This window comes from Strongylocentrotus purpuratus, unplaced genomic scaffold, assembly GCF_000002235.5.
Source record: "Strongylocentrotus purpuratus isolate Spur 01 unplaced genomic scaffold, Spur_5.0 spur5_scaffold_3, whole genome shotgun sequence".
NCBI classification, from domain to species: domain Eukaryota; kingdom Metazoa; phylum Echinodermata; class Echinoidea; order Camarodonta; family Strongylocentrotidae; genus Strongylocentrotus; species Strongylocentrotus purpuratus.
The window spans coordinates 25,831,564-25,855,835 of record NW_022145609.1 but is presented as its reverse complement, the minus strand read 5'-3'; the positions used below and the strand labels follow the sequence as shown (position 1 = coordinate 25,855,835).

Sequence of the window (24,272 nt, the reverse complement as noted above, 5' to 3'; positions counted from 1 at the left end):
CGAGTTTATAAACCAGCATGCCTGCATCATCCACTGTAGAGAAGCATCATCCTACATGAGAGCATCTCTAAAACAATGGACCAGCATGGAACTGTACTTCTAATAAAAAACAATGATACTAATTGATACATATACATATCAACTGTAATACATCCAATAAACAGACTTTTATCAATCTTATTTTGGTTCTTCTTCATCTTCATTGCTCAAGAAGTGAAAGGACCCCTTACAAAAAAAATAATGAGGGGTCCTGTGTATACCCAACATGTAGTGCTTTGGATGTGCATTAGCTATGGCACTTCTAAACACAGGACCTCCAGTAAATAACAAATTATCAATATTTGTATGCTAGGTGCAGAACTAGAATAAAATATACCCTCCACTATATACGTACGCTTGCAACGAGGCGCGGATCCAGGATTTCTTAGGGGGGGGGGGTCCAAAATTTGAAATTATGCGAGCCAAATATTGGTACGTAATGGTGACCAGCAGTGACGTAATGCGGGGGGGGGGGGGTGCAGGGAGGGGCGAGTTTCCCCCTCCCTCCTTCGGAAGCTTTGACGTTGCATTAAATTATTAGAGAAAGAAGACGATTCGTTGTACAGTTCTAAAAAAAAATCCTCGTCTGAATTCAGTTTTTCCCCTCCAAGCAAAGCGCTGAAGCTTTTACGATTCATTAAATCATTAGAGAAGGAAGACGATTCATTATACAGTTCTCGACTCTTAATCCTTGTCTGAATTTCAAAGATGTTCTTTGATTACTCCTTTTTCTTTCCTCTCTTTTTTTTTGGGGGGGGGGGGGGCAGTGACTTTTGGGGGACCGCACCCGCCCCCTGGCTACGGGCCTGCATTCAGATAAACACATTTTGATACCTTGTCCGACCCCGGAAGCTCAGGGGTTTAAGGCAATAAATTATGGTCAGATAAGCATTCAGGGGCCCGCCTTAGGGCCCTAGGTGGAATCCAGGGGGCAGAGCCCCCGGAAGCTTAGGGGTTTTAGGCATTTAATCACGGTCAGATGAGCAATTTTGATGCCTCATTATTTGTTGACACTGGCAGTTAACTATTCTTTCTTTCTTGCTCTTTCTTTTTTTATTTCTCTTTAATATACTTTTTTTCTAAAGTGGGGGGGGGGGGGGAGGGGGGGGGGGGGAGCTCGAGGCTCCCGATCCCCGCCGTTCCTCGGGCCCTGACATGTAGGAATCTCAAGAATCATATTTCTTGCCTGGTTGTAAATTTAGGAATTTGTTATTTTCCACCAAACGCATACAAAAGTGAGGAAAAATCTCGGAAATATGTCATTTCAGCATTATTTTTTATCCACCTTTGGAATAAAAAAATAAACCACGTTTGAATCCCTTTTCTTTTCTTCTTCCTCTTCTTTCTTTCCCTTTCTCTCCTCTTTCCCTTCCCTTTCCTTCTTTCCTTTCTTCTCTTTTTTTTTTCGTGGGGGGGGGGGGGGGGCAAGGCCTTTTGATTGAATTAATAGGTGGTCGTTTAATATTAGTGTGCTAAATAACCTGATAACTTTACCTGCATGGGACTTTCTGCGTCATCTTGCAAATATAAGAGATGTTGTTATGTCCTCCTTCCAGCTCTTCAGTTTCAATCTTTTGGAACAAAAAGAAAAAAAAATCAATACGACAATGAAGGAATCCCTTTCTCCTTAACAAAATAAAATAGATCAAGCATAATACAAATTAATAGCTATTTTTTATGTCATGGTTGCCCTTAATTTTAATATGGTGTGGAAATCACATTCCTATTTAATGAACCACAGTACAAAGTAAAAATAAATGGAAGATATTTAACTTGTGCTCGAACAGTGGTATCTATGGCCTATAGTATGAACATGAAGTAGTACTTTATAACAAGAGGGGGACTACATACCATATAAGAAAACATAATTGTCGACTAGCCTAGGGGTCTTCTCTTATACAACGTCCAACAAAAATAGATTTATCAAATGAACTGCACACTTTGGAGAAAAAAATCTTGAATAGGTCTAGTTCTATACGAGTTATGACAACTTGACAAGCACGCGCTGGACACACACAGCATCTAATTAACATTAAATAAATGAATCCTAGACTACTTTTGTTTGTTTTCTTTGAATATTTTTATTAATAAGTTCCAGGTTTACATCTAAATGAAATATGGTTTGGAGTCGTTTGATTATCCATGGTCACAAACAATTTTGGTCTAAAAGTTAACACGCACCAATGATGCAACTGAGCGAAATATGGCACTGAGTATAGACCCTAGAGGTCTATAGCCAATTACAGAGTCCACATCTACTAAAGATATAAACAAGAATTAATCCTCTTGGATTATTAAAAGAATTCATACTTCATAGATTATTTTAAGGTGTAACGTTAAATCTAGATTTAAATTCAATCGATGATTGTTGAATTATATTCACGATGACGATCAAATTGGAATAAAACCTGATTAGAAAGTGTTATCTTGATGCAATTGAGCACCGAAATTCCCCGGGGTGGGCCTGCCGGAACCCCTGGGCTCTAACTGGAGTACTAAGGTGACATGACGGCAAACCGCAGTCAAACTACTTCACGACGATGAAAATCAAAGTGCAATTTCGAGAGAAATATTTTCCTAGCCTTTTCCCAAAAATCTGTTGAGAACAGTCTCAAAATGTAAAGAAATTACCGTAAATCACGAGTTACAGCTTTATTAAAATTAATTACTAAATTCACTCAATCAATTACTCACCCATTCTCCATTCTCCGTGAACTAAATCTTCTCACTTTGTGCGAGTAGCGTCGTGCATGAATCAGCTGCGATTGCGACCTCAACAACATGCACAGCATGCATATTTCCCACCTCGATAACATGAATATTCAAGATATCGAGACTTTCCCCGACCCTGCGTAATGAATATTCATGAAATAATAGGAATCCGGGCTCGCCGTGGTACGAAAAAATAAGACACGAGCGGGGCGAACGTAACAGTTTCAATATCGATTATACCATGAACCGTTTACAACAGTAGATGGCGCTAGTATACAACAACATGAGCTGGTTTAAATACAGACAGCTTGGAACTAATAATTGATTTATTAATTACTGTTTAATTCACTAAAAAAAACAAAAAACTATTTCAGCGGTGGAGATTGGTTAAAGATATTCCTATAGCATCTTGTTATAACATCAAAGAGTTTCAGATGAATCAGGGACGTGATAGAGAAGGACAGGAATCAAGCCGCTCTCCTTTGACCCCATGCTCCAAGCCGCCGAAAAGTTATGCGCTAATCTGCAACTGTTGACCAGGTGGTGAGATAAAAGAGCGCATGAAATTTCAGGATTTAGAATTCCTACATCAGAAAATGGTATCACTGCAACTGTTCGCTGTCCCTTCCAATGATTTCTCATCCATTGTTGAATGTGTAAAGAGTAGAACAAGCGAACTCAAATTTGTGTACTTTCATCCTTTTTTAAACTTGAAAAATACAAAAAACACGCGAAAACACGCATTAGCAAACTTAATGTTATTGAAGATTGTAAATCATGGATCAAATAACGGGACATTAAAGCATGCACAAATTAGCGCATCATCCTAAAATATTGAGTTTTGACAGGATGTAATTTTTCTTTTAACAACTCTGGCACACAAATTAAAGTAAGGACGGAGTTCTAAATTTGAAAATTTGTTTGATGCACTATTCCCAATAAAATCCCCATATAAAGTTTTTGATTTACACTGAAATTTTGCCGGTAATTTGATATTTTGTAATAAATTTAAAACTGGTGCCTGGCTTCCGAAATTCCCCGCAGTGGAAGCGCGGTTCGGAGCATGGAACTTCAAAGCCAAGTGGAATGTTACACATCCCATTGTTACGCTTTAGAACTCAAGAATGCGTTTGAATAAATTACAAGAGTTTCGCCTCCTTTTCTTTCACCTCCCTGGATGAATTAAATATTTTTACCAACACTTTGTAATCATAAAAATTGCAATTTGCGAACTACACATTTGATCCACCTTTAAAATACTAAACTGTTGAAATAAAGGGTTGTGTGGGCAAGAGGTGAATTGCAAATAACTCGTATTGCATACTTCTGGAGTACTCCAATTCTATTTCTAAGATACATTGCACTGTTCCCCCATACAATATTGCAATATGATAAATAAGGTAAAATCATTGTGTAATACAGGGTTAAAAGAATCCTCATTGGAACAACAGTTTTTAACTAGGGCTGCAACGTGTAGTCGAATGCTCGAGTACCCGCACAGTTGAGAACTACTCGGGTACGATTTTTAGTACCCGAATATTCGGCCGCAAAAAAAAAAAAAAAAAAAAAAATCTGTCCAGGCTGACGCTTACCCGTGACTGGGTGAGCGGCGGCCGCTGGCATGGTGCCGTCGGTAAAAATGCTTCCCAACTCAAGCACTGTCAAACTCACCACTCAGAAACTGGGACCAAATGTCTGGATTTCTGTTTGGACTTGGAGGAAAATGGATTATTCTGCCATCTTTGGTTTTTAAAACACCATTGTTTACTGTTATTATTATTATTAAATCGGCGCCTTCAACTGCAACTCAAAGTAAAATTGCATGCGTTTTCGGCGACGTGAGAAACTGCCCCAGTGGTATGGTGGTGGCAAAAAAAAAAAAAAAATCAAAAAAATTCAAAAAAAATCAAAAAAATTATAAAAAAACATGGCGTCCGATTACTCAAGTATTCGCTTGTAAGCCTGGGAGTGTACTCGGGTACCTCATTACACTGTTGTGCACAGCCTTATTTTTAACCTATTCATTTCCCCTACGGCTTGAGAAATTTTTGAACAAACGTTATCAATATGTAATTTCTATGTTATTTTATCATCAATTGTAACTCCTAAAATTTTTGTTTGTTTAACTTGTTGTATTAAGCAATCTCCAATAAATATTTGTATTAAGTCTTCATTAACGAACTTATTCTTAGGGCTACCAGCGTTTGCCGCATATTGTTTAAAGTTTTGCTAACTTCATTTTGTTTAAAGTGTGGTATTTGATGTAAAATGTTATTTAAGTTGGTGCTAGAATTTCTAGCACCCTTTATGACCACAAATTGAGAGTATTGTCTTTACCTTAGCTGTTGGTGAGGTGTCGTGATTCTTACCTTTTTACCATAATCTGAATCTTCTCCCCCTCTCCCCTCCTCCTCCTCCCCCTCCCCCTCCCTCCCGCCCCCTTTTCCATCTCTCTCTCTCAACTCTCTCTATCAACTCTCCTCCTCTGTCTGTCTGTCTCTCTCCCTCTCCTTCCCTGTCCTTCCCCCTCCTTCCCCTTTCTCTTCCTTCCCCCTTTCTCTCTCACTCTTCTCTCTCTCTCTCTCTCTCTCTCTCTTTCTCCCTTCCCCTACTCTCCTCCCTCTCTCTTACTCTCCCTCTCCTTCCTCCCCCTTCTCACTCTCACTCACTCGTTTCTCTTTTCTCTCTTTATCAAGTTGAGGCCAAGCTGCAGAGGGAGAAACAGCTGAAGGTGGAAAAAGCTAAGGTCATTGAGGTCAAGGTCAACATGTCGATTGAGGAAAGAACAACTAAGGAGCAGGAATCGAGAAAAGCCAACTGGAGGCTAGAGAAGACAAAGAAACAACTTGAAGCAGAAGAGAAGAGGGGAGTCCAGGAGAAAGCAAAGGTGAGTGTTAAAGGGGAAGTCCACCCTGATATTAAGTTGCTTTTAATAAAAGCAGGAAAATGAGAGAAACAGGTCAGTGAAAGTTTGAGCAAAAACCGACTAGAAATAAGAAAGTTATATATTTTCAAAGTTGTCATCATTGAAACACAAATTGGCAACACTGACATATCTTGCAAACTCCTCTCCAATTTTATAAACTTTAGTTTTCTTACTGATTGGTTAGGGAAAATATGATTCATACAGGGGTTGTATAAAAACATCTTTGAAATAATTGTATCCCCCGGCAGTATGCCGGTGGGGTACTTTGGATTCAGCAGCGTTACGCCACCGCGTCATATTATTTTATTCTTGAGCGCGCTCTAACTGCATCATTCCTTGACGGATTTCTTTCAAATTGTGTATGGAGGTGTATCTTGGTATAATCTACACACCTATAACTTTTGGTGATGCTGCCCCCAGTGTTCCATCTTTTACAGGGTAAAAGACCATATTTTATTCTTGTGTGCGCTCTAACTGCATCATTCCTTGACGGATTTCTTTCAAATTTTGTATCGAGGTGTATCTTTGGATAATCTACACACCTATAACTTTTGGTGATGCTGCCCCCAGTGTTCCGTCTTCTATAGGTTAAAAGGTAACCCTGTAAGTTGGGGCTCTGATCGGATCGAAAGATCGGAGTGACACCCTCGCACCTATGATCGTTATCGGATCAGAAGATCGACAAAAAAATCGGCTGATTTTTTTAAATTTTTTTTTAATGACGAAAATTGTCATGTTTTGGGCTATCAAATGCTTAAAAAAATTCATGGCTGGGATTATTTTGTCATTAAGAGTTGTTGTAGACCATGTTTGTTGATATTTATTGCCTTTTCATGACTTTGAAATGCATAATGTTGGTCTAAGAGCAGAGGCAAAACATGCGGGCAAATTTTCAACAAAGATGTATCTTGGTATAATCTACAAGCATATAGATTTTGGTGATGCTGCCCCCAGTTTTCCGTCTTGTACATGTATAGGGTCAAGAGTTCATATTTTGGTGGGTGTCTAGTTTGCGCTCTGCAGATCATATTTCATGATCTTTCAAATTTTGTATAGAGAATTAGAAATGTATCTTGTTACCAATCGACACTTCGGGTGAAGCTGCCCTCATTGTTCCGTCTTTTATATGGTCAAAGGTCAAATATGTCTTTAATGTGCTCTAACTGCCACATTTTTTGACAGATTTCTTTCAAATGTTGTATGGAGGTGTGTCTTAGTACAATCATCTACACCTTTTTAGTGTTTGGTGATGTTTTGATGAGCTGCCCGAAAATGACGAGCTGGCAGTCAAGGACAACCAAATTACTTTTGTTTTATGTGTTTTGTGTTTAACTTGTTTAATTATCATTATCATGTGATTTTTGCAGAGTTTGCAAATGCAAATTTGATTGCTCCATAATCCATATGTATAATTTTATTGTGGATAATGGGAGCATGGGTTTGTGAAGTAAGTATAGAATAAGACCACTTCCCGTAGGCAATTTCTATGGCTAACAGGGCTCTCTTAAAGAGAAGGTTGAGTTCTGGGAACAGGTGAACAATAATTTGTGAGCATTAGACGAGGACAATAATATGGGTCCAACTCATTCGCAATTTAATTTGAATTTGATTACTGAGGATTTTGTATTGAAACAGATTGATAATCTGAGTATAGATAAAGCAACTGGTGAAGATCACATCAGCTGTAAACTTTAAAGATGACGAAGAATGATAAATAAATAAATAAATAAATAAATAAATTATCACTGTTATTATACATGTCTGTAGAACATCAGATAACAAATGTTTCCTGAAAAGCATGGCTCTTCAAATGCCTTAATATTCTAAATATTTCATGTAACAGCATAAAAATCGGGATTTTTACGCCAAATGTTCATGTAGTCCCATATACAGGCTTTAAATTTCAACATTTTTAGGGCAAGGCCACTTTTCTGCAGGGCACATTCCTATATTACAGCACAAATAAGAAGAATTGGAAAGGGCACAAAAAATCATTGAGGCCAATCAAAGGGGCATCCATGGCCTTGGTGGCCTTGGATTAATTTAAGCCCTGCATATACATATTTCTGTGTATAGTGCTTGTAACTTTACCAAGACTGGTCCACATTTGTTATCATTTTGATGATTCCAGAACCTTGCAGTTCACACCTTTTCTGATCGATTTCTCACCGTTTCTTTCAAATGCAATCGCATGACCAGAAATCAACTTTATCTTTAGCCCTATCTAGCCTGGGGGGGGGGGGGGGGGGGGGGTCTTCAGAAGCCCCCGCCCTACATTTTTCCTGATACATTTTTAACGCAAAAGAATCTTGCGCTGAAATGTATAACTTTTTTCTTTCAAGTCTGGCGCATCTTTTGAAATATATTTTTCAAAAAACAGACAAAGTCACATGACCTTTTGTCTGTGCATGTCAGCCCAAATCACTCATTTTTGTGATTTGTGTACAAAACATATGGAAATCTCATTTTTCCAAAAAAGAGATAAAACATTGGTTATTTGGTCTTGTTTATACTTATTTGGGGGTCAAATTAGTTGAATTATAGTTAGAAATGAAATAAAACAACAAAATACATAAGTTAAAAAACAAAGAAATACATGAGAAATTATCAGAACAATAGATAACATAAGGAATAACCTGGCTCTTTTTTGTCTCGCCTGCGTAGCAAAAAAGCGAGACATTTAAGCGCCGCTTTTCCAGCGACGGCGACGGCGACGGCTGAAGTACAAGTCCTTAGTCAATGAAACTTGGACTTTAGGGTTATCAAGTATCCCTAATCATGTGAGTTGAGGTCAAAGGTCATTTTAGGTCAACAAACTTAGACTTTTTTGTGTTATGAACATCAAGATTTTGAATTTTTAGCATATTTCCAACTGTGTTTGTTCAAATTCCATGAAAGTTGTACCCAAGGGTTATCAAGTATCACAAGTCATATGACACAAATTCCAGGTCACAAGGTCAAAGGTCATTTTAGGTCAGTAGCCTTGGATTATGTTTTCAAAACTTAATATGAGAATAAATGAATCAATTTTTGTTATTTGTTCATGATTCTTAATCAATATTCACTTCAAAATGCTGATTATATTCAGAGGATTTCATTTTTTGGGGCCTGCTAATGGGCCACCCTGCCTATAATAATGTTTCAACTTCAATTTTTCATCATAACAAATTGCGTAATGCAGGCGAGACCGCCGAGAGCGTTTCCCTTGTTTCAACTTAATGATGTTAGAAAGAATACTTTGAAAATTCAAATCGTGCTGCCTCTCAGCAAGTATACCACGCTAGAGGTCAATACGCATCAGCATGTTTTTTTATTACATTACTAAAACCGTCTCAAAGTCTCAAAAACAAAACAAAAAATACACATCTAGTGCATGAAAATAATGGTTAAACATTATATGCTGTAGCAACCATCTCAGCGGCCGGCTTCTTAGTAGTCACCTTCTTAAACAGAGTGAGAAATGCTCAAGATATATCGAGAGCTTTGATATTCTTTGATTTATCATATTCGAAAATTGCCATCGGGGGAGGATCAGGGGAGATCCATGCCAGCAGAAAACTACTAACATGGAACTGTGACAACAGGGCCAGATATACAGCATATACTTACCCCACAAATTTTAACCCCATTTTCCCCCCAACTGATGATCTGGCCCTGCATGTGAACATGGCGTCACATCCAGTACAAGTGCAGTCTCCTCCATATATACCTTACCAACAGATAAAGAGTTTTTAGGACAGTTAGTACAACTTATCCCCTCCTCACCAACATTTCTTGTGACTTATGCATAAACATGATGAGCTGATGAATAATCATTGCCTGAACAATTGATTTCCCACCATGCATCTTAATATATGCACAATCAGTGAAAGTTATAACAATCACTTTTCAACGTGTGATTAGATAAAAGACTTTTCAGCTGTTCCTCTATTTAAATACTCAAAGAATGATACTGGCAAGACTTGGGCATGCATGATTTGGTAATGGCATTTAAATGTCTTGGAGTATACACAATAGAGCAAGGTGTTTCATTGTTATGGAAATCCTCTTTCCATGTACAGTATGTGATTATTTGCTTTCTTTGCTTTCTTTGCTTTCTTGCTTTCCTGTATTAAAGCTCTTCTGTAAGCTCTTCTGTAAGCTCTTCTCTCTCTTCTGGATATTCTAACTATTTCCTTTGATAAATACATCTTTGATTGTTGCCTGCAACACAAGTCAGTGTGAAGTTCACACGTGTTATCAATGCTCTCTTCATCAATAAATAGATTCCATGGAATAAATTCAATCGTTTTCTGTAAATCTACGACTATGAATATGACGGACAAAGAAAGCGGACAAAATATACAGTTCCTCAGGTAGACAAAGGAATATGCATGTGACACCAGTTCTACATATTTTTACATAATAGCAGTGAAGGGATGTTCCTTTGTCTACCTGAAGAACTGTATATTTTGTCCGCTTTCTTTGTCAGTCATATTCATAGTGTACGCTATCTGCTTTGTGAAATTGATGGAAAACCCTAGGAAGTAACTGTGGCACACGACTACAGTCTAATTCAAATGGAACCGAGTTATGAATATGGAAACCAGGGAATAATTTTCCTCAAATTTTTTGATTAGCAATTTCAGCCGATGGATAAATATTTCAAATGAAATTCTGTACATTTCTATGGAAGAAAACTGCTACACAAAAGATATTTTGTATAGCAGTCATGCAAAAATGCATAGCAAATTGCGATGCGATACCAGGAAAATTATTCCCTGGAAACCACTGCATAAAATAATGGATTTGAAAGAAGAAATATGTGGGTGATAAGAACAAAGGACTTATTTAGTCCATCACGGAAGGTAGCATTAGATGATGGGGGACGATAGCATACACCCAAAAAGAGCTTGCCTTTATTTCGTGGTAAACTAAATTGAATCCATAACAACTCGCAGCTGGGAATCTCAAACTCGGAGCCGTGAATCGTTTTCATGCAAAAAGTACACCTCCGTTGTGATTGTGGTCTTTACGAAAGATTTGATATTGTTGTACATCTAAGATTTCACCATCGCAGGAATTGGAGTTCATCCATCTATTTTATCGGAAGTAACTCACTTTCAGGTTATTCAGTTTATTACCAAGGGAACAGGCATTTAGTAGTAGACAATTGAGTGTATGACGTAACAAATTTGAATGTTCAGGTCCCGGATTACGCTCCACGTCACCAGACATGATCAATTTCAAAAGTGGAGTATTTGATGTTAATTGAAAGGTGGAAATATCATTGTTTCGAAGATATCTAGTTTTTAAATATCAATCTTTGGGTAGTTGCTTAAATCTCTTATCAGCTCAGTGGTTGTTGTGGATGCATAAATATGCAAGAAAGCTGCAATGCAAAGAGTATAAAGTATGTACCGTAGCACCATTTTCAAATGAGAAGATAAGTTGATATGTTGCTGGGTGTTAATCCATGTGTTATGTGTTTCCTTATACAATGCAGGTAGTCTGGCTTTGGTTCTGCGGACTTTCAAAGATTCCCATTTTTGATTTTCCAGCATCTTTGTAACACTTGATTCCCTGTCATAGTTCCTCGTTGTGAATGTTTAGTTTGTCCTGGTCTGACTTATGCTGTGGGTCCCATGTACTGTACATGTAGCTGCATAGAACTCTAATTTGAGCCTACATATAATTTGATGAAGTTTGGTCAATATGTGTGGCCCAACCGAGTCCCTTTGAATTCAGTCAGTCACGATCAAGGCCTTTATCGACCTCTCGCTCAAAGGTCTCAGACGGGAGTGTTGCAGCAAATCGTCCAGGTACTCCCTGCCAAAGACCAGTGACTCCCATTCAACATCCACCTCGCAGACGACATCCAACAAAGTCTCGCAGTTGACCCCGTGGGAGAAATGGCTGATCAAAAAGACTAAGCAAGAGAGAAAGAGAGTGAAAGAAAAGGTAATGCTGTTACTAAACGGGATCCTTAAAGTTCTTGCGGACAAAAGAGAAAGGGTGTGGGGTCTACAAAACTGCAAATGGTGGTGTATGAGCTGGCATATCCCCCTAACTTTGGGAACCCAAGAAGAAATAAATGTAATGAAACTTACAGTTGGTCTATAGGGCTGTTGGCAGTCCCATCAAACCCCTCACCTTTAAAGGTAATACAAAGTTTTGGGAAATTTCGAAAATTGGCTGGATAGTGATTCTTTACAATTTTGATATATTTGGATGCCCCTGTGGATGCATTATAAACACTAGAAAATTTAGCCCCTAAAACACTTCTGGTTTCGAGAAAAATTGAATATCAAAATTTACCGGTGTGCCTGGTAAATTTTGATAGTTTCAAATACCGGTAGCGCCTAAGGCCATACAATGGTAGCTGCAACCATGAAAATCTAAGAATATGCAGTTGTGATATGTAATTTCCAATCTATAGCCAATCAGTCCATTTTAGTCAAGAAACACTGGTTAATAGCTAAATTAATATATTGACCTTGAGAGGGAGCTTTACAACATAAAAGAGTTTATTATTTACAATCTCAACACTTCTAAGGCCCCCCCTTTTGTTCTCTGCGAAAATTTGCATGCATGCATGCAAGTGAAATGTATAGAAAAATTCACTCATTTGCATATTAAAGGTAAAGACCAGTTATGGTCATGCGATTGCATTGTAAAAGAAACGTGGAATCGATCAGAAAAGGTTGATCATCTAGCATCTAGCATCTGCAAGGTTCTGGAATCATCAAAATGATAAGAAATTTTGCCCATTCTTCGTAAAGTTACAAGCACTATACACAGAAAGATGTATATGGGACTACCCTATATCTCTCACAGACCATGAGAGAAACAAATTTCCGAAATATATGAATTAGTAGGCGGTTTCCCGGGAAATTTTTTATCATCATGTATTAGTCAAAACATATTCTTTCACATGATTGGTAATGAGAGCTTCCATTTCATTTTTTGAAATTAGGGCGTTTCCAATACTGGTCTTTACCTTTAATGGTAATTCATGCAAATAAGGTAATAACATTCACATTTTTACCTATAAATCATATATTCTTCATATTTAAACATTTTCACTACCGGTACATATATTCTTTAGACCATTGGGGATAGTAATACCAAAAGAAAATTGGAATAGCCAGGTTATTCCTTATGTATTTCCTTTTTATGCCTCCGCCACCGAAGGTGGTGCCGGAGGCATCATGTTTTCGGGTTGTCCGTCCGTACGTCCGTCCCGTTTGACCGTTATCACAATATCTCAAGAACCATTTAAGATTTTAACTTAAGACTCGGGAATAGTATTTATCACCATAGGAAGACGATCCAATTAGATTTTGGAGTACGTAGGTCAAAGGTCACAGGTCACAGAGGTCAACTTATGAAATTCCTTGTATTGAGTTTGTTAGCGCGATATCTCAAGAACCATTTGAGATTTAAACTTCAAACTTAAGGATAGTATGTATCACCATAGGAAGACGATCTGATTAGATTTTGGAGCACGTATGTCAAAGGTCAAGGGTCACAGAGGTCAACTTATGAAATTCCATACATTGAGATTGTTATCATATCTCAAGAACCACTGGAGATGTAAAAACTTCAAACTTAAGGATAGTATGTATCACCATAGGAAGACGATCTGATTAGATTTTGGAGCACGTAGGTCAAAGATCAAGGGTCACACAGGTCAACTTATGAAATTCCATACATTGAGATTGTTATCATAATATCTCAAGAACCACTGGAGATTTAAACTTCAAACTTAATGATAGTGTGTATCACCATAGGAAGACAATCTGATTAGATTTTGGAGCACGTAGGTCAAAGGTCAAGGGTCACAGAGGTCAACTTATGAAATTCCATACATTGAGATTGTTATGATATCTCAAGAACCACTGGAGATTTAAACTTCAAACTTAGTGATAGTGTGTATCACTATAGGAAGACAATCTGATTAGATTTTGGAGCACGTAGGTCAAAGGTCAAAGGTCATAGAGGTCAACTTATGAAATTCCATACATTGAGATTGTTATCATAATATCTCAAGAACCACTGGAGATTTAAACTTCAAACTTAGTGATAGTGTGTATCACTATAGGAAGACAATCTGATTAGATTTTGGAGCACGTAGGTCAAAGGTCAAGGGTCATAGAGGTCAACTTATGAAATTCCATACATTGAGATTGTTATCATAATATCTCAAGAACCACTGGAGATTTAAACTTCAAACTTAATGATAGTGTGTATCACCATAGGAAGACAATCTGATTAGATTTTGGAGCACGTAGGTCAAAGGTCAAGGGTCACAGAGGTCAACTTATGAAATTCCATACATTGAGATTGTTATCATGATATCTCAAGAACCACTGGAGATTTAAACTCCAAACTTGTTTAAATTGCTCTATGGCGGAGGCATCATTTTCGACTGCGCGCAGTCAAAATTCCATCTAGTTATGTATGTATTTTATTGTTTTTGTTGTTTTATTTTAATTATAACTTAAATTCAACTATTTTGAACCCCGAAATAAACACCTAAGCTATAAACAAGAACAAATAACCAATGTTTTATCTCTTTTTTTTGAAAAATGAGATTTCCATACATGTTTTGTACATAAATCATGAAATGAGCGATTTTGGACTGACATGCAAAGACAAAGGGTTGAGTGACTTTGTAACGGTAGGTACGATTTTCGAAAAATTTATTTCAAAAGATGCGCAAGGCTCGAAAGAAAAAGACGTAAAATTTCAGCACAGATTCTTTATCGTTGAAAAATAATCACAAAAAATGTAGAGGGGGGGAGGGGGGCTAGATAGGGTGAGGGCTACCAGCGTTTGCCGCATATTGTTTAAAGTTTTGCTAACTTCATTTTGTTTAAGTGTGGTATTTGATGTAAAATGTTATTTAAGTTGGTGCTAGAATTTCTAGCACCCTTTTAATGACCACAAATTGAGAGTATTGTCTTTACCTTAGCTGTTGGTGAGGTGTCGTGATCCTTACCTTTTCACTATATTCTGAATCTTCTCCCCCTCTCCCCTCCTCCCCCTCCCCCTCCCTCCCCTCTCCATTTTCCATCTCTCTCTCTCACTCTCCCTCTCTCCCTCCTCTGTCTGTCTGTCTCTCTCCCTCTCCTTCCCCGTCCTTCCCCTCCTTCCCCTTCCTTCCCCCTCCTTCCCCTTCCCCTTCCTTCCCCCTTTCTCTCTCACTCTCTTCTCTCTCTCTCTCTTCTCTCTCTCTCTCTCTCTGTCCCTTCCCCTACTCTCCTCCCTCTCTCCCTCTCTATCTTGCTCTCTCTCTCTCTCTCTCTCTCTCTATCCAGCCTCTCCCCTTCCCCTTCCCCCTCTCTCACTCTCCCTCTCTGTCTCCCTCTCTGTCCGTCTCCCTCTCTGTCCGTCTCCCTCTCCTTCCCCTTTCTCTTCCTTCCCCCTTTCTCTCTTCCCCCTTTCTCTCTCTTCCCCCTTTCTCTCTCACTTCCCCCTTTCTCTCTCACTCTCTTCTCTCTCTCTCTCTCTCCCTTCCCCTACTCTCCTCCCTCTCTCCCTTCTCTCTCACTCTCCCTCTCTATCTTGCTCTTTCTCTCTCTCTCTCTCTCTCTATCTCTATCCAGCCTCTCCCCTTCCCCCTCTCTCACTCTCCCTCTCTGTCTGTCTCCCTCTCTCTCTGTCTCCCTCTCCTTCCCCTTTCTCTTCCTTCCCCCTTTCTCTCTCACTCTCTTCTCTCTCTCTCTCCCTCTCTCTCCCTCTCTCTCCTCTGTCTCCTCTGTCTGTCTCTCTCCCTCTCCTTCCCCCTTTCTCTCTCACTCTCTTCTCTCTCTCTCTCTTCCCGTACTCTCCTCCCTCTCTCCCTTCTCTCTCTCTCCCTTCTCTCTCTCTCTCTCTCTCTCTCTCTATCCAGCCTCTCCCCTTCCCCCTCTCTCACTCTCCCTCTCTCTCTCACTCTCCCTCTGTCTGTCTGTCACTCTCCCTCTGTCTGTCTGTCTCTCTCCCTCTCCTTCCCCTTTCTCTTCCTTCCCCCTTTCTCTCTCACTCTCTTCTCTCTCTCTCTCTCTCTCTCTCTCTCTCTCTCTCTCTCTCTCTCCCTTCCCTACTCTCCTCCCTCTCTCTCTCTCTCTCTCTCTCTCTCTCTCTCTCTCTATCCAGCCTCTCCCCTTCTCTCTCACTCTCCCTCTCTCTCTTACTCTCCCTCTCCAGCCTCTCCTCCCAATCCCCTCCCAATCCCCGCTCTCTCACTCTCCTTCCTCTCTCTCTTACTCTCCCTCTCCTTCCTCCCCCCTTTCTCTCCCTCTCCTTCCTCCCCCCTTTCTCACTCTCACTCACTCTTTTCTCTTCTTTTCTCTCTTTATCAAGTTTAGGCCAAGCTGCAGAGGGAGAAACAGCTGAAGATTGCAGAAGAGGAGAAGATGAAGGTGGAGAAAGCTAAGGTCATTGAGGTCAAGGTCAACATGTGGATTGAGGAAAGAACAACTAAGGAGCAGGAATCGAGAAAAGCCAACTGGAGGCTAGAGAAGACAAAGAAACAACTTGAAGCAGAAGAGAAGAGGGGAGTCCAGGAGAAAGCAAAGGTGAGTGTTAAAGGGGAAGTCCACCCTGATATTAAGTTGCTTTTAATAAAAGCAGGAAAATGAGAGAAACAGGTCAGTGAAAGTTTGAGCAAAAACCGACTAGAAATAAGAAAGTTATATATTTTCAAAGTTGTCATCATTGAAACACAAATTGGCAACACTGTGACATATCTTGCAAGCTCCTCTCCAATTTTATAAACTTTCGTCTTCTTACTGATTGGTTAGGGAAAATATGATTCATACAGGGGTTGTATAAAAACATCTTTGAAATAATTGTATCCCCCGGCAGTATGCCGGCGGGTACTTTGGATTCAGCAGCGTTATGCCACCGCGTCATATTATTTTATTCTTGAGCGCGCTCTAACTGCATCATTCCTTGACGGATTTCTTTCAAATTTTGTATGGAGGTGTATCTTGGTATAATCTACACACCTATAACTTTTGGTGACGCTGCCCCCAATGTTCCATCTTTTACAGGGTAAAAGGCCATATTTTATTCTTGTGTGCGCTCTAACTGCCACATTCCTTGACGGATTTCTTTCAAATTTTGTATGGAGGTGTCTCGTGACATAATCTACACACCTATAACTTTTGGTGATGCTGCCCCCAGTGTTCCGTCTTTTATAGGGTTAAAGGCCATATTTTATTCTTGTGTGCGCTCTAACTGCATCATTCCTTGACGGATTTCTTTCAAATTTTGTATGGAGGTGTCTCGTGATATAATCTACACACCTATAACTTTTGGTGATGCTGCCCCCAGTGTTCTGTCTTCTATAGGTTAAAAGGCCATATTTTTTTGGATGGTTTGTGTGTGCTCTATAGGCCATATTTTTCAAGGGATTTTGTTCAAATTTTCAACAAAGATGTATCTTGGTATAATCTACAAGCATATAGATTTTGGTGATGCTGCCCCCAGTTTTCCGTCTTGTATAGGGTCAAGAGTTCATATTTTGGTGGGTGTCTAGTTTGCGCTCTGCAGATCATATTTCATGATCTTTCAAATTTTGTATAGAGAATTAGAAATGTTATCTTGTTACCAATCGACACTTCGGGTGAAGCTGCCCTCATTGTTCCGTCTTTTATATGGTCAAAGGTCAAATATGTCTTTAATGTGCTCTAACTGCCACATTTTTTGACAGATTTCTTTCAAATGTTGTAAGGAGGTGTGTCTTAGTACAATCATCTACACCTTTTTAGTGTTTGGTGATGTTTTGATGAGCTGCCCGAAAATGACGAGCTGGCAGTCAAGGACAACCAAATTACTTTTGTTTTATGTGTTTTGTGTTTAACTTGTTTAATTATCATTATCATGTGATTTTTGCAGAGTTTGCAAATGCAAATTTGATTGCTCCATATGTATAATTTTATTGTGGATAATGGGAGCGTGGGTTTGTGAAGTAAGTATAGAATAAGACCACTTCCCGTAGGCAATTTCTATGGCTAACAGGGCTCTCTTAAAGAGAAGGTTGAGTTCTGGGAACAGGTGAACAATAATTTGTGAGCATTAGACGAGGACAATAATATGGGTCCAACTCATTCGCAATTTAATTTGAATTTGATTACTGAGGATTTTGTATTGAAACAGATTGATAATCTGAGTATAGATAAAGCAACTGGTGAAGATCACATCAGCTGTAAACTTTTAAAGATGACGAAGAATGATAAATAAATAAATAAATAAATAAATTATCATTGTTATTATACAAGTCTGGAAGAACATCAGATAACAAATGTTTCCTGAAAAGCATGGCTCTTCAAATGCCTTAATATTCTAAATATTTCATGTAACAGCATAACGGACGGATTTTTACGCCAAATGTTCATGTAGTCCCAAATACAGGCTTTAAATTTCAACATTTTTAGGGCAAGGCCACTTTTCTGCAGGGCACATTCCTATATTACAGCACAAATAAGAAGAATTGGAAAGGGCACAAAAAATCATTGAGGCCAATCAAAGGGGCATCCATGGCCTTGGTGGCCTTGGATTAATTTAAGCCCTGCATATACATATTTCTGTGTATAGTGCTTGTAACTTTACCAAGACTGGTCCACATTTGTTATCATTTTGATGATTCCAGAACCTTGCAGTTCACACCTTTTCTGATCGATTCCTCACCGTTTCTTTCACAATGCAATCACATGACCAGAAATCAACTTTATCTTTAGCCCTATCTAGCCTGGGGGGGTGGGGGGGGGTCTTCAGAAGCCCCCGCCCTACATTTTTCCTGATACATTTTCAACGCAAAAGAATCTTGCGCTGAAATGTATAACTTTTTTCTTTCAAGTCTGGCGCATCTTTTGAAATATATTTTTCAAAAAACGGACAAAGTCACATGACCTTTTGTCTGTGCATGTCAGCCCAAATCACTCATTTTTGTGATTTGTGTACAAAACATATGGAAATCTCATTTTTCCAAAAAAGAGATAAAACATTGGTTATTTGGTCTTGTTTATACTTATTTGGGGGTCAAATTAGTTGAATTATAGTTAGAAATGAAATAAAACAACAAAATACATAAGTTAAAAAACAAAGAAATACATGAGAAATTATCAGAACAATAGATAACATAAGGAATAACCTGGCTCTTCCTTTTTTGTCTCGCCTGCGTAGCAAAAAAGCGAGACATTTAAGCGCCGCTTTTCCAGTGACGGCGACGGCGTCAACAACAAAAGCTTAACCTAAGGTTAAGTTTTTTAATTTTTGATATAATTTTGAAAGTACGAGTCCTTAGTCAATGAAACTTGGACTTTAGGGTTATCAAGTATCCCCAATCATGTGAGTAGAATTTCAGGTCACAAAGTCAAAGGTCAACAGACTTAGACTATGTTGTGGTATCAACATCAAGATTTTGAATTTTTAGCATATTTTCAAAAGTGTTTGTTCAAGTATCACAAATCATATTTCACAAATTCCAGGTCACAAGGTCAAAGGTCATTTTAGGTCAGTAGTCTTGGATTATGTTTTCACAACTTAATATGAGAATAAATGAATCAATTTTTGTTATTTGTTCAATATTCACTTCAAAATGCTGATTATATTCAGAGGATTTCATTTTTTGGGGCCTGCTAATGGCCACCCTGCCTATAATAATGTTCCAACTTCAATTTTTCATCATAACAAATTGCGTAATGCAGGCGAGACCGCCGAGAGCGTTTCCCTTGTTTCAACTTAATGATGTTAGAAACTAAAAGAATACTTTGAAAATTCAAATCGAGCTCCCTCTCAGCAAGTATACCGCGCTAGAGGTCAATACGCATCAGCATGTTTTACTACATTACTAAAACCGTCTCAAAGTCTCAAAAACAAAACAATAAATACACATCTAACAAATGCACGAAAATAATGGTTAAACAGAGTGAGAAATGCTCAAGATATGTCGAGAGCTTTGATATATTTTGATTTATCATATTCGAAAATTGCCATCAGGGGAGGATCAGGGGAGATCCATGCCAGCAGAAAACTACTAACATGGAACTGTGACAACAGGGCCAGATATACAGCATATACTTACCCCACAAATTTTAACCCCATTTTCCCCCCAACTGATGATCTGGCCCTGCATGTGAACATGGCGTCACATCCAGTACAAGTGCAGTCTCCTCCATATATACCTTACCAACAGATAAAGAGTTTTTGGACAGTTAGTACAACTTATCCCCTCCTCACCAACATTTCTTGTGACTTATGCATAAACATGATGAGCTGATGAATAATCATTGCCTGAACAATTGATTTCCCACCATGCATCTTAATATATGCACAATCAGTGAAAGTTATAACAATCACTTTTCAACGTGTGATTAGATAAAAGACTTTTCAGCTGTTCCTCTATTTAAATACTCAAAGAATGATACTGGCAAGACTTGGGCATGCATGATTTGGTAATGGCATTTAAATGTCTTGGAGTGTACACAATAGAGCAAGGTGTTTCATTGTTATGGAAATCCTCTTTCCATGTACAGTATGTGATTATTTGCTTTCTTTGCTTTCTTTGCTTTCTTTGCTTTCTTTGCTTTCTTTGCTTTCTTTGCTTTCCTTGCTTTCCTGTATTAAAGCTCTTCTGTAAGCTCTTCTGTAAGCTCTTCTCTTTCTTCTGGATATTCTAACTATTTCCTTTGATAAATACATCTTTGATTGTTGCCTGCAACACAAGTCAGTGTGAAGTTCACACGTGTTATCAATGCTCTCTTCATCAATAAATAGATTCCATGGAATAAATTCAATCGTTTTCCGTAAATCTACGACTATGAATATGACGGACAAAGAAAGCGGACAAAATAAACAGTTCCTCAGGTAGATGATGGGGGACGATACACCCAAAAAGAGCTTGCCTTTATTTCGTGGTAAACTAAATTGAATCCATAACAACTCGCAGCTGGGAATCTCAAACTCGGAGCCGTGAATCGTTTTCATGCAAAAAGTACACCTCCTCCATTGTGATTGCGGTCTTTACGAAAGATTTGATATTGTTGTACATCTAAGATTTCACCATCGCAGGAATCGGAGTTCATCCATCTATTTTATCGGAAGTAACTCACTTTCAGGTCATTCAGTTTATTACCAAGGGAACAGGCATTTAGTAGTAGACAATTGAGTGTATGACATAACGAATTTGAATGTTCAGGTCCTGGATTATGCTCGACGTCACCAGACATGATCAATTTCAAAAGTGGAGTATTTGATGTTAATTGAAAGGTGGAAATATCATTGTTTCGAAGATATCTAGTTTTTAAATATCAACCTTTGGGTAGTTGCTTAAAACTCTTATCAGCTCAGTGGTTGTTGTGGATGCATAAATATGCAAGAAAGCTGCAATGCAAAGAGTATAAAGTATGTACCGTAGCACCATTTTCAAATGAGAAGATAAGTTGATATGTTGCTGGGTGTTAATCCATGTGTTATGTGTTTCCTTATACAATGCAGGTAGTCTGGCTTTGGTTCTGCGGACTTTCAAAGATTCCCATTTTTGATTTTCCAGCATCTTTGTAACACTTGATTCCCTGTCATAGTCCCTCGTTGTGAATGTTTAGTTTGTCCTGGTCTGACTTATGCTGTGGGTCCCATGTACTGTACATGTAGCTGCATAGAACTCTAATTTGAGCCTACATATAATTTGATGAAGTTTGGTCAATATGTGTGGCCCAACCGAGTCCCTTTGAATTCAGGTAGGGGTGGTGTTGCACTTCTTCCAGGGTGACGTTGCCCAACCTGTACTTGGTTTGAACTGGTTTCTTTGTATGGGTTACCGTATTTAATTTGAAAACTGTGGCTCCAATTGCTGCTGTATTAAAAACTGTTCTATTGATTCTCAACATTTCAAACACCACTGTACAAAACTCAACTGATGTCACTAAAAATCGGTACTTTAGTGAGTAAAATACAATTTTTGTCTCGCCTGCGTAGCAAAAAAACAACAAAACGAGACATAGGCGCTGCTTTTCCGGTGACTGCGGCGGCGTTGGCGGTGTTGACAGCGTCAACATCAAAAACTTAACTTAGGGTTAAGTTTTTGAATTTTTGAAAGTATAAGTCCTAAGTCAATGAAACTTGGACTATAAGGTACTCAAGTATCCCCAATCATGTGAGTAGAATTCAGGTCACAAAGTTAAGGTCAGAGGTCATTTTAGGTCAACAAACTTTAACTTTTTTTGTGGTATCAACATCAAGATTTTGAATTTTTAGCATATTTTCAAAAGTGTTTGTTCAAATTCCATGAAACTTGTACCCAAGGGTTATCAAGTATCACAAATCATATGACACAAATTCCAGGTCACAAGGTCATTTTAGGTCAGTAGTCTTGGATTATGTTTTCACAACTTAATATGAGAAAAATGAATAAATTTTTGTTATTTGTTCATGATTCTTAATCAATATTCACTTCAAAATGCTGATTATATTCAGAGGATTTCATTTTGGGGGGGCCTGCTAATGGACCACCCTGCCTAGTAATAATGTTCCAGCTTCAATTTTTCACCATATCGAATTGCGTAATGCAGGCGAGAGCGTTTCCTTGTTGTTGTTTTTTGTATTATTATCCCAAATGGTCTAAAGAATATATGTAGTGAAAACTGATATTTATATGAAGATAATATGATTTATGGGTAAAAATGCGAATTTTATTACCTTATTTCCATAAATTACCATAAATTACCATAAATATGCAAATGAGTGAATGAGAGAAAGAATTACCATAGTAATCTATGTTATAAGACTGTGTCGACAATCCACGTTGCTACAATAACCACGAAAGCTTAGTTAGCTTCCTTTTAAAGATACTATGTTTCTTTTGCAGCCAACATCATCTTCATGTATGTCCTATCTGTGAAAATTTATAGTTAGCAGTGTCCTTAAATTCAAATTATGCAAAAAAAAACCTGGTTTTGCTAGACTTCACTGTCAGACACTATTGAGTGACTTTTTTTTTGTTCCTCTTCTTTTGTAAACATACATAAAATGAGCTGTAAAGGGTACATGAGTAATTGCTCACATCAATAACCCACTTCTTGTAATGGCGAAAATTAAACTTATTGAATCTTTGCGCAGCATAAAACGTACGACCATACAGTTCAATGGTCTGAAAATCAGACTATTACTTACATAGTAATAATAATTGAAACTCTTTAAAGTGGAAAATGCATTAATACTTTCTACACTTTCATCTGTAATATGTTCTTTTCCCTTAGAATGCTTTCCTTGTAAGCAAACTTAAGTAAATACATAACCTTCAAAGAGTATTTATCAAGTTTTGAGACTAGAGTAAAGCAATTAGAAATATTGAGATTCATGTTCAAACTCTTATCATGTAACTATTTCTTTCACTTCTATACTTCAATAAATGTTGTCTTCTTTAAAGCAAAGTAATGAGTATATTGTCGCTAATCCCTTTGGATACCTGCAATACCAATACCAGGCCAAGTCTTGATTTGAAACAATTATTTTGTCTAATTGATTTTTGTCTTAAGGGTGATACTCCCTACTCCAAATTCCCTTTGTTATTATATCTTTTAACCCTTGCCTGCCTATCAGAAAACACATGGGTACCTTTTTATGTGTTTTGCTAAAGAAATCAGTCATTTACTGTTGGCTCATAGTTATGCCTAAAACAATTTTGCAGTCATGTCAGCAAACTTGTAAATGTGAGGATTGTCTGCTGTTGACTGCCAATGGCTTTTTACATCAATCAGAAGCTTAATTAAAAAATGCTGTATTTTTTTACCACTTGTGTTCACACGTAGGCTACCATGACAAGGCAAGCTACGCCATTCCCAGCTACTACAACCCAGTCCCCTGGATGCCTATACACACCCCAAATATACACAAGCCTGTTGCAAAGGGGAAGAGCCATTTGAAGCATGTTTTACATTTGCAAATATCTTTCTTAAAAAGAAAGCCATAGACTTCTAAGAGGTATCATTATGTTGCGCTTGAGCTTCTCTATCTGTTCTTGACATCGGTTTATCTCTCTCATCATTATTTCTTGCGCAATCCAAAGAAAACGATTAAATCGCGTATATACTGTCATTTTGCGCTATAAAAGAGCCATTTGAAGCATGTTTTACATTTGCAAATATCTTTCTTAAAACGAAAGCCATGGACTTCTAAGAGGTATCATTATGTTGCGCTTGAGCTTCTCTTTCTGTTCTTGACATCGGTTTATCTCTCTCATCATTATTTCTTGCGCAATCCAAAGAAAACGATTAAATCGCGTATATACTGTCATTTTGCGCTATAAAAGAGCCATTTGAAGCATGTTTTACATTTGCAAATATCTTTCTTAAAAAGAAAGCCATGGACTTCTAAGAGGTATCATTATGTTGCGCTTGAGCTTCTCTTTCTGTTCTTGACATCGGTTTATCTCTCTCATCATTATTTCTTGCGCAATCCAAAGAAAACGATTAAATCGCGTATATACTGTCATTTTGCGCTATAAAAGAGCCATTTGAAGCATGTTTTACATTTGCAAATATCTTTCTTAAAACGAAAGCCATGGACTTCTAAAAGGTATCATTATGTTGCGCTTGAGCTTCTCTTTCTGTTCTTGACATCGGTT

The 24,272-nt window shown here is 38.2% G+C and overlaps 1 protein-coding gene and 1 long non-coding RNA gene across 2 annotated transcripts; one reads left to right on the top strand and one right to left on the bottom strand.

The window, feature by feature from the left end:
- On the bottom strand, positions 1 to 2,806 carry LOC115928722. Its single transcript, XR_004066197.1, has 3 exons — positions 2,734 to 2,806; positions 1,534 to 1,610; positions 1 to 51 (listed from the first exon to the last, which is right to left on the bottom strand). It is a non-coding gene; the product is annotated as an uncharacterized LOC115928722 (long non-coding RNA).
- Positions 2,807 to 5,426: 2,620 nt separating this feature from the next.
- On the top strand, positions 5,427 to 23,607 carry LOC115928776 (coiled-coil domain-containing protein 34-like). The gene is made up of 3 exons (XM_030996670.1): positions 5,427 to 5,638; positions 16,012 to 16,221; positions 23,458 to 23,607. Exons 1-3 carry the CDS (start codon positions 5,519 to 5,521, stop codon positions 23,569 to 23,571), a joined length of 444 nt encoding a protein of 147 aa, XP_030852530.1. The 5' UTR covers positions 5,427 to 5,518; the 3' UTR covers positions 23,572 to 23,607.
- The last annotated feature ends 665 nt before the right edge of the window (positions 23,608 to 24,272 follow it).

Coding starts and splice junctions, on each gene's coding strand:
- LOC115928776 (XM_030996670.1), top strand. CDS start 5,519: ATGTCGATTGAGGAAAGAACAACTAAGGAGCAGGAATCGAGAAAAGCC. Junction 5,639..16,011: donor GAGTCCAGGAGAAAGCAAAG/GTGAGTGTTAAA, acceptor TATCAAGTTTAG/GCCAAGCTGCAGAGGGAGAA. Junction 16,222..23,457: donor GAGTCCAGGAGAAAGCAAAG/GTGAGTGTTAAA, acceptor GTTCACACGTAG/GCTACCATGACAAGGCAAGC.